At 37.4% G+C, this 11,023-nt stretch overlaps 1 protein-coding gene across 5 annotated transcripts in view; it reads right to left on the reverse strand.

Moving 5' to 3' along the window:
- Positions 1 to 384: 384 nt before the first annotated feature.
- Positions 385 to 11,023, reverse strand: part of plppr2a (phospholipid phosphatase related 2a) — a 44,298-nt gene continuing 33,659 nt past the window's right edge. For 3 of the 5 annotated variants that reach the window (XM_016231498.1, XM_016231497.1, XM_016231496.1), the window contains 4 exons: positions 8,607 to 8,857; positions 6,327 to 6,503; positions 3,426 to 3,569; positions 2,989 to 3,284 (listed from right to left, as the gene is read on the reverse strand). In XM_016231498.1, the coding sequence (XP_016086984.1) occupies positions 3,162 to 3,284; positions 3,426 to 3,569; positions 6,327 to 6,503; positions 8,607 to 8,857 (695 nt within the window). In that variant the 3' untranslated portion in view covers positions 2,989 to 3,161. Of the gene's footprint in view, positions 2,166 to 2,988; positions 3,285 to 3,425; positions 3,570 to 6,326; positions 6,504 to 8,606; positions 8,858 to 11,023 lie in introns of those variants that run through there. The other 2 variants (XM_016231494.1, XM_016231495.1) reach the window with 2 other exon arrangements.

An 11,023-nucleotide genomic window follows, 5' to 3' on the forward strand; every position in this document is an offset into this window, starting at 1 on the left:
GCATCATATGCTGCTTGCAGGAATGATTTCATTGCAAGAACCTTTCATAACATCATCATTGTAAAAGGACAGCCAAAGGTTTTTACAAACTTGCTAACCAGGGTTGTGCAAAATTCAGAATTGGTTTGCTTTCAATTTACAAATGTGATTTAGAATTGAATTGGCCACAGCCCACAGGAAATCAAATCAATCTATCTATCTATCTCCATTTAGTTTAGTACAAAATATGAACTTAATATAATTCTGAACATGAACATGACATCTAACATTGCCTATATGTAAATTCATAACCAGGAATACTCCTTGAAGGTATTCCTGGAATATTATATGAAAAGAGCTTTTTATTTACAAAAGTGCCTATAAAATAAATAAATAAACTAGAGTTACAAAAGTTCTGTTAAGCAAAAAAGACTTTACGCAACATTCAAAGTTTGTCTTGATAAAACTTTCATTTCTAGTTAAAGCTTACTGTACAGAAATACTTCAAATTTCAATTCATTTTAATTCTACTTCCTTGCATTCAAAACTTTAATACTAAATCTGTTTGCTACCTCAAGTTCAAATTCATGAACTGGAAATCAAAAGGATTCTTCAATTCAATTCTGAATGCAGCACGACCCTGCTAGAAACACATGGTGATATGAATGTGAAAGGGTTGCTCACTATACAGGAAAGAAACTAGCTGACCTCCAGTTACCACTTTTGAAAACTTTCACAGAAATACCAACAACAATACAGATGGTGTCTTTACTGTTCTGTTGACGTCATGGGGAGCTTTTCTCTCCTGAGAAATTAAGAATCCAATCCATACTTTGATGAAAAACTGCAAGAATGTCTCATGTCTGAAAGCCTTGTGTCTAGGGAGACAATAATGAAAATGCCTTCATGTCAGACTGTGCATTACATCTAGCTGGTGGAAAAATCCTTGTGAGCACGAACCAGGCATTAAATATTAAAAAGAATGCTGTGGTTGATTTTTGTGTGTCTGTCATTCTGTCTATCAATTCCTTACGATGCATCCAAACATCATTACAAGAGCTAGTATCAAGAACATCTCCAAGTTTAGAGTTTTTTTCCCCTTGATGTGCACTTACAGGATGTCCAGATAGCTGAAGCTGATGAGATTGTCCCAAGTGCATAGTGAATATGACTCAAAAACAAATCAATAGATAGTTGATGTATGTCATCTTTCAAAACCATTCATTGTGATGACTATAAATGTAACTTAAAAACTCCATCAGTGCTAGGGTGAACATACATCCTCTTTTTCCTGGCTGGGATTTCTAAATTGCCTAAAATGTCCAGGTTTTGGCTTTGTTTTCCTATTGGTATATTGTCATACATTCTATGTATTTGCATTGCTTTGATGTTCTCTGTAGATCCCGCCTTCTTGCACGCAACGATTGGCTGATTTTATACAACGCCTGCATGCTATTGGTCAAAGTGCTTTTCAGTCATTACCTTCAGCAAGTATGAAAACAATAGGAAAACAAAGCCAAAACCCAGACATTTTACGCAATTTATAAACACGTCTGGGAAAAAGAGGACGTATGGTCACCCTAATGAACAAAAAGGAACAAAACAGACATGCCTTTAACCAAAATGCCAAAAACAACAAAACAAAACAGTGCATGTATTTACATATGAACTGACACTGCAGTAAAAGTTGCAGCCAGAGTTCTGAATTTCAGCCAAAAGCTGATCAAGACTTCTTCATCGGTTCCCCAGGAAGTAGGTCGGGTTGGTTTTGAGAGGTCTGAACAGGTGTGAATCCTCCATCCACAGTCCAAACAAACTCTCTGGCAAAAGAGAGACGCCTACCTGTGATTTCTGGCTTTCGTGCAGGCGTGCGGGATCTCCGAGCAGGCTCTCTAAAAGTGTGTCTCGTGGTTTGTTTGAGCGGTTTGTGGAGGCCCTATTGGCAGCATGGAAGAATATGGAGGATGAGGGGTTGGAGGTGAGGAAATCTAGACCTGCGTCGAGTAGGAGCGGTGCAGAGCGGTGGAGCGTCCCGTGGAATGGGCGGCGCAGTGGTGCGTGTGCTGGGACGGCTGGTCTAGACTTCGCTGGTAATGGAGCGAGACGGTATGAGGACATCGGGGGGGACGGGGAACCGATGAGGCTGATGGTCATGTGATCTCAGTGAATGGAGATCCCCTTGGAGTCTGTAAGGGGGGAGAGAGAGAGTGTGAGGGAAGAGAGAGAGAGAGAAAGGATGAGAAATCAAGACTGGAAGGTGGAAACTGTGTTCGGATAGAATAAAATTAGTGATGCACCAAAATTAATTTAACTACACACCAAAAACTGAAATTAAAACGGATTCAACAAGTTAATACAAACATTCAAATAGTTCAACTTAAATCAACTTTTTAATAATACTGTTATTTTTCTACTATGATCTACTACAATTTTGATGAAATATAATCATTTATACGATGGCTGTAATAACAACTGGTTTTCATGACAGATTTATTTAAACATACATTAATGAAGATATCATGAAAAAGCTGCGAGAATACAGTGAATGTAATATAGTGCATATATTTATTAAAATTTTCCTCTCTAGAGTTATTTTTCTAGCTAACTGTCGAGTTTATTGTAATTGAATGGCTTTTCTGAGGTAAATGTGCCACGATGAACGTGATGCCTATAGGTGATCTTTAACATCTTACAATTCTGAGAAAAAAGTCAGAATTTCGATAAAAATTCACAACTGTGAGACAAAAAGTCACAATAAATTTAAAACAATTTTCACAAAATAGATGTTGACAATCAAAATGTGACATAGGACATTAAACATCACTGTTACGGTCAATGATTTCGGCCCTCTATTTGGTTGCCAAAATTTCGGTGCATCACTAAATAAAATAAGACTGAGGGAGAAAAGGGATGACTGTATGGTCGAGGTGACAAAGTGTGGAAAAGGCGGCAAAGTAGTTTCAAACGTGAGGAGGATGAGGGTGGCCTACGAAGGGAAACTCATACTGCGGTAATTTTTCCCAGAATGAACCATCTAATGGCCTTTCGTCTTTGAAGTTCCACATGCTACACAGTCCATTTTCTTTGTCGTGAAGGTACATCTGCTTTAGAGATGTTAAATTCCCATCAACCCACTGATGGATCAATGAGTTAATGGCCCTAAACATTCTGCTGCTTCTCATTTACTCTATTATAAAAGTAATGTAACGTCTCGTGGATAAGAAAGGAGCAGAACAATCCTCCAGAGCGTCAGTGGGTTTTGCAGGGTGCTGTGGTTGGTGTTTGGGTTGTGCAGGTTGGACATGCTAGTAAAGGGAGAAGGGGGGCCGGGTGGGTCTTGGGAGTCACATTAGGGTCCACTGGGTCAAACACAGAAGGACGGGGTGGGGCGTAATCCATCCCCTTTATGTGTGCAGCCCTGTCACTAACCCACTCCCACCCCTTACCTGAGTGCCACTTAACTTTTCAAGTGGACTCTCTACGCAGGGCAGCGCCACCATGGGCATGCCCAGCACAGACTCAGGGCGCTGGGGTCGCACCGGTGGGGGTGGGGGCTTTGTCTGCTGGAAGTTGTTGATAACACATGTCACCTAGAGAGAGAGAAGAGAGAGCGAAGAAAGAGAGGGAATAAAGAAAACCAGCAGTGGAGCATGTGATTGAGAAATTGGATTTTTAAAAAGCTTTTGAAAGAAGGTGTCTTATGTTCACAAAGGCTGCATTTATTTGATCAAAAATAAAGTAAAACCAGTAATATTGTGAAATATTATTACAATTCTAAATAGCTGTTTTCTACTTGAATATACATATCTTAAAGTGTAATTTATTCCTGTGATGCAAAGCTGAATTTTCAGCATCATTACTCCAGTCTTCAGTGTCACATGATCCTTCAGAAATGTGATTTCTTAAAGGGGTCATTGGATGCAAAATTCACTTTTACATGTTGTTTGAACTGAAATGTGTGTTGGCAGTGTACACATCCACCCCAAAATGATAAAAATCCACCCATTGTTTTTTTTTTTTAAATTCAGATAAATAATATCCCCTTTTTCAAATCAAGCCATTCTCAGATTCTTGGCAGAGTGACATCACACAGACCAAGGCCACTCCCACGATTGTTGATTGACACTAGCGTTTTACCTTAGACCTACCCTGAGCAAGCTGTCATCAGTCCTCCAATGTTTCGACGCCGAAGCGGTTGTAGACAAGAATGTCTCCTAAGCAGTGCCGATCCTGGACTTCTGGGGGCCCTACGCAAAACTATGTTGGCGGGGGGTGGGGGTGGGGTTACGAGTTAAGAATAAATGAAACGCCTTTGTCCGTGTTCACTCAGTCTCAAATCGCACTCACAGAAAGAGCTTGAGAAACAGTGTCTCTTCCGCGGCTCGGTACGCTTTCAACCTGTTTTTTTCTCTCGAGTAAGATACTGTATGACATTCACGTTACATGATTTGACTGATTTTTACGTAGAAAGGGCGACAGCGCACCGCATTAAAAGAAATGACATAAGCGGTTTTCATAACTGCTGGCCAAATTCAAAAACAAAACTCAAATTAAATCATCTTTGAGAGCAAGGGGGCCCCCAGGTGTTTCGGGGGCCCTACGCTGCTTGCATACTTTGCGTATAGGGAGGATCGGCTCTGCTTCTAAGCGACTGAGGTGTTTTGTTGTTGGATGTAATAATGAACGTAGCAGTAGTCATTTACTCTCGACATCTGAGCCGCAGTGACGCAGTGGATTACGTTTGTTTCTGAAGGGAATGTGCCCCCGATCTACCTAAATGCGTCCATGTTCGCGCAAATCATTCGTGATCCAGCTTCACTTCCAGAAGAATTGAGTATACGCTTTTTTTTTAATGAATTTTGCAAATTACCTTTCCTAATAATGTGCTAGTTAGCAAGTTTCACGATGAATGAGGCTAAAGTTTACAGTCTCAGAGAGAACCGCTCGTCACCCCACGGAGGGAGAGGGGTGGGGATAGCAGAGCTCATTTGCATTTAAAGGGAAATGCACTGAAACAGTTTGCTCTGAAAAGAGCTGTTTTTGACAGGGTAAAAAAGGTGTTTTTTACACTACCATTGAGAAATTTTAACCAAAGTATGTTATAGACTTTTCATTAAGACCCTAAAGAATCACATCAACTTGTGAAAAATGGGCATCCCATGACCCCTTTAAAGTACAACATGTTCCTGGATCAACATCCTTGTTGATCCTGGAACAACATCCCAATAAACCCATCAGAATTGAGGGATAACTTTTCAGCAAATGTCAGTTTAGGCGTACAGACAGGGTTAGGTGCTTCTACACCCTTGTTAATCAGCTATCATTTCCCTCTGATTTTAGGAATAAATTATGGCTAAGGTTAGGTTTAGGGGTAGGGATTGGGTTAGTAATGGACAGTAATGCTGTCCAGGATCAACAAAACATGTTGATCCAGGAACATGTCTTGGCAAAATCACGGCGACCGAAATGAAATCATTCTCATATGCTGATTTGCTGTTCAATAAACATTTCTTATTATAATTAAATGTTGAAAACAGTCATGCTGCTTCATATTTTTGTGGAAACCTTTGATACATTTAGCTTCAGGATTCATTGATGAATAGAAAGCTCAAAAGAACATTTATTTAAAACAGAAATCTTTTGTAACATTATAAATGTCTTTACTGTCACTTTTACAGTCATGTGTCCTTGCTGAATAAGAGTATTAATTTCTTTAAAAAAAAAAACACTTACTGACCCCAAACTTTAAAACAATAGCGTATATGCATTTAGTTATACAGTATATGAATATTATATATTACCTGTATTTTCATGCAATTATCTTGTTATTTGAGTGTTGTTTTAATCACACCTTGCACGCTCTTACCAGAAAGACAGCGATGGCTCCGCCGGTGAAGTATCCAGCGAGGTGATCCAGGAACATGTCTTGGCAAAATCACGGCTACCGAAATGAAATAATTCTCATATGCTGATTTGCTGTTCAATAAACATTTCTTATTATAATTAAATGTTGAAAACAGTCATGCTGCTTCATATTTTTGTGGAAACCTTTGATACATTTAGCTTCAGGATTCATTGATGAATAGAAAGCTCAAAAGAACATTTATTTAAAACAGAAATCTTTTGTAACATTATAAATGTCTTTACTGTCACTTTTACAGTCATGTGTCCTTGCTGAATAAGAGTATTAATTTCTTTAAAAAAAAACACTTACTGACCCCAAACTTTAAAACAATAGCGTATATGCATTTAGTTATACAGTATATGAATATTATATATTACCTGTATTTTCATGCAATTATCTTGTTATTTGAGTGTTGTTTTAATCACACCTTGCATGCTCTTACCAGAAAGACAGCGATGGCTCCGCCGGTGAAGTATCCAGCGAGGACGTCGGCCCAGTGGTTGCGGTATTCAGCCACTCTGACAACACCCACCAGCATGGCCAGACACAGCAGAGTCAGACTCAGTGTGGGTTTGGTCAGACGCGTCCCTTTAGTCCTAAACACCAACGTCACGTACATCTGCAAGAACAGACAGATAGACAGTGGTGAAAAGCATGCCTCATACAAGTACAGCTAGGCATATTGCTATAATACAAAGCTTTAAAACTATTATTAAGTACTTTTTTATAAGTATTGTAAATAGTATTTTATGTTTTATAAGTATTAGATATTTTATTAACCATCTAGTATTATTTTTCCATTATTAGTTAGTAAGAATATATGTGACCCTGGAGCACAAAACCAGTCATAAGTAGCCCAGGTATATTTGTAGCAATAGCCAACAATACATTGTATGGGCCCAAATTATTGATTTTTCTTTTATGCCAAAAATCATTAGGGTATTAAGTAAAGATCATGTTTCAAGAAGATATTTTGTAAATGTGATTGGTTAGCTGGGCCAGTGTGTGTTGTGATTGGAAGCACTCGGCGCCTGGTCGGGAAATGTCATGCCCCTTACCATAGCCGCCTGCGAGCTTCAGAGTAAATATTGCATCAAAATCAAATCAATTTGAGCGCGATTTAAACCCGGATGATTGTAACCACTAAGTTTGTGGAAAGCTAGCGCGTCTCCGACATAGTGATAACACTCACTGCCTTCTCTAGTGCAGCTCAACCAGATCTCGTCCCATTCGTCGATATCATAAAATATGCGTTGTAGTTTTTGAAAAGTGATCTGTTAAATAAAATATCTCCTTTTGAAGTGGGTTTTGAGCTTTGTAACTTTGCAGATCTTTTTTATGCTCAAACAGCAACATTACAGACTAACTAAAATTGAAAAAGTGAAAAAGCATAATAGGACATCTTTAAAGGCGATTTTCTCAATATTTAGATTTTTTTGCACCCTCAGATTCCAGATTTTCAAATAGTTGTATCTCAGCCAAATATTGTCCTATCCTAAAAAGACATACATCAATGGAAAGCTTGTTTATTCAGCTTGTTGTAAAAATGGACCCTTATGACTAGTTTTGTGGTCCAGTGTCACAGTTATAGGAAAAAAATGTTTTAATGTTAAAATAAGTTTATGCTCTTTTGCTTACCCAAGGCTGCATTTATTTGATAAAAAATACAGTAAAACAGTAATATTGTAAGATATTGTTACAATTCAAAATAACTTATCTATTTGTATATATTTTGAAATCTAATTTATTCCTGTGATCAAAGCTGAATTTTCAGCATCATTACCTTCAGAAATCATTCCAATATGCTGATTTGCAGCTCAAGAAACATTATTAAGTCGAAAACAGTTGTACAGCTTTATATTTTTGTGGAAACCATGATACATTTCTTTACAATTTACTGACCCAGAGCGTTTGATTAACATATACATACCGATTTTTTATATATATATATATATATATATATATACACACACACCTTGGTTTGAAAAGCTCCACTTCAAGAAATTATTAGTCTCACAGAAAGTTACAAGACAAATAATTTAACAATCTAAAATGGAAAATGTACTTGTTTGACAAACTCACACTGCACCGACAGACGCCAACAAACAGCAACAGACATGCTCGTCAGGTTTTGTCTGCTCAATGTGTTATGTCTGTCTGTGTCTGTTGGCGTTGGTTGGTGCTTGAACGTGTTGTATCTGCGTCTTGGAACGTCTGAGAAATGACGTACTGCACTCAGGCTGCTGTCTGCTTTGGTCTGCGTCTGTTAGTGTGGTGTGAATTGGCCTTAAACCACCAAAACATCCTTGTTTAACCGGATTCACCAGAAAGAACATGCTGAACCTGTTTTACTATTTTTGCTGATGACATGGCCATACCAGAGCACCAGCTAGACCAGTACTAACCGGCATAAATCAGCTAGAAAAGCACTGACCTGTGACCTGCTCAAAGCTTTTGAAGGTATTGACTTTTTAAAAGAAAACTATATGATTGCAAGTTAGAATATTATTATTGTATTTAAGAATATCTATAAGCTTTACATGCTATTTTTGATCACAGTCACTAGCTAACAATCACTTTGTGTGTCCTGGAGTTTGAAAGATTGCTTAAAACTGCAGAGGTAAATAGCTGTACTATTTTGTTTGTTTGTCAGTACATACACAAGGAAGTTATTTCAGATTCAGTCACATCATTAAAATGGTTGTAGGCTCATTATCCTCACCACTGTATACACTGCAGAATAAACACTGAGGGCCGCATCTTTGGAAGGAAAGGATTTCCGTGCAGATGCTACTATGAGGGGGTTTCCCGTGCAGGCTTTGCGCTCGGTGATGTACTGTAGGTTGGAATGGCAGCCCAGTGCTGTGTAGTTCGGTCTGCACGCTGACAGGAAGTGAGGCGTCTGGTTTCCTGTCACTACCTGCCCAGCATTGGCAAAGATGGTGGTGGTGAACACGCCGAAGGTGTAGACACCTGAGTGACAGGACAGAGACCAAAGGTTTCCGAAACAAATGGAAAACATGTAAAAATTGAGGCTGCTAATATACTGGAGTTCATTTCTGTATGGAACAAAAAATAAAATAAATTATATTTATAATATTGGCCACCATATTCATTATTTCAGATATAAAAAAATAAAAAAAACATTATAAAATTATTAATTATATTCATTATTGGTCATAAAATTTGAATAGAAATAAAATAAATATTGATCATGAAATAAAAATAACTTTACAATAACAGTCATTATATTTGTATTGGTCATATACAATAAAAAAAAAAAATTGATCATCATATTCGTTATTGGTGATGAAATTAATTAATAAAATGACTTTACAATACTGGTCATTATATTTGTTATTGGTCATAAAATAAAAGAAACTTTATAATATTGGTCATTATATTCATTATTAGCCATAAAATAAAAATAACTATAATATTGGCCGTCATGAAAACAAATTCCTCGTATGTGTAAACATACCTGGCAATAAAAACTCATTCATTCATTCATTCATATTTGTTATTGGTCATAAAATAAAAAAATATTGGCAACATATTTGTTACAGATTATAAAATGTAAATAAATAAATAAATATAGAATTGGCCATCATATTTGCTTTTGCTCTTAAAATAAAATAAAAATAACTTTATAATATTGGCCATTATACAGTATTTGTTATTAGTCATAAAATATTGTATTTGGATTGTCAAATATCAACAGCAGTGTCCCACCATGTGACAACATACTTCATCTGAAATTATTGTAAAAAAAATTTCCATTCTTGAATATTTATTAATATATGCAGTTCGTATGAACTTGCATTAATTCTGAAACAACCTGAAATATTTGTACTTTTACGTAGCATTTGTCACATTGCAGGACTTTAAATGACCTGCAAAAATGTAAAAAAAATTGACTAAAAATAGTCAAACAAACAAAAAAACTTTCTAATCAGTTTCAGCATTTAAAACATACAGTCATGGCCAAAAATATTGAACTAAAACAATTGAAAATGGGGGAAAATCTCATTATGAAATAAATGTTTTTCTCAAATACACGTTGGACACAATTATTGGTACCCCTAGAAATTCTTATGAGTAAAATATCTGTGAAGTATATTCCCCATTCATATTCACAATTTTTAGCATACCAGGGTGATTATGAACATGAAATTATCCAGCCATGGCTTCCTGTTTCACAGAAATATAGATGGGAGGGAAAACAAAGCCCAAATTCCCAAAATCATCCATCACAATGAGAAAAACCAAAGAATATATTTCTGATGTGCAGCAAAAGATAATTGAGCTTCACAAATTAGTGAAGGGGCTTTAAGAAAAGAGCTAGAGCAGTGAAAATGCCCATTTCCACCATCAGGGCAATAATTAAGATTTTCCAATCAACAGAAAATGTTACGAAACTGCCTGGAAGAGGACGCGTGTCTATATCGTCCTAATGCACGGTTAGGAGGAGAGTTTGAGTGGCTAAAGACTCTCCAAGGACCACAGCTGGAAAACTGCAGAAAATAGTGGAGTCTCAGGGTCAGAAAACCTTTAAAAAAACAAATCAAACAGCACCTACACCACATGTTGTTTGGGAGGGTTTCAAGAAAAATTCTCCTGGCTCATCCATAAACAATCCCCAGCATATTCAGTTGTCAGACACGACTGGAACTTCAAATGGGACTGGGTTCTATGGTCAGATGTAACTAAAAAATTTGCTTTTTAGCAACAAACACTCAAGATGGGTTTGGTGCACACAGGGATAAAAAGTACCCCATGTGTGCAATGAAATATACTGCTGTAATGTTAATGTTGTGGTCCTATATTTCTGCTGGAGGTCCTGGGCATCTTGTCTAGATACATGGCATCTTTGATTCTATCAAATACCAACAGATAAAAAAATCATGGCTGTCGCCGGCCAACGAGTTGGTGTTTTTTCAATGTATGCTTCAGATACGAGTCACGACGAGGCGTTCCCCATAGCGACCCCTAGAGGACGCAGTGTCTCGTTCCCTACTCAGGGAACCATGGTTACATAAGTAACCCGAGACGTTTTTTAGCAGCAAACACTCAAGATGGGTTTGGTGCACACGGATATAAAAAAGTACCCCTTTTGAACAATAAAAACTGGGAGAGTGC

The sequence above is a fragment of the Sinocyclocheilus grahami genome, unplaced genomic scaffold (genome assembly GCF_001515645.1).
Source record: "Sinocyclocheilus grahami isolate Dianchi unplaced genomic scaffold, SAMN03320097.WGS_v1.1 scaffold393.1, whole genome shotgun sequence".
Lineage (NCBI taxonomy): Eukaryota > Metazoa > Chordata > Actinopteri > Cypriniformes > Cyprinidae > Sinocyclocheilus > Sinocyclocheilus grahami.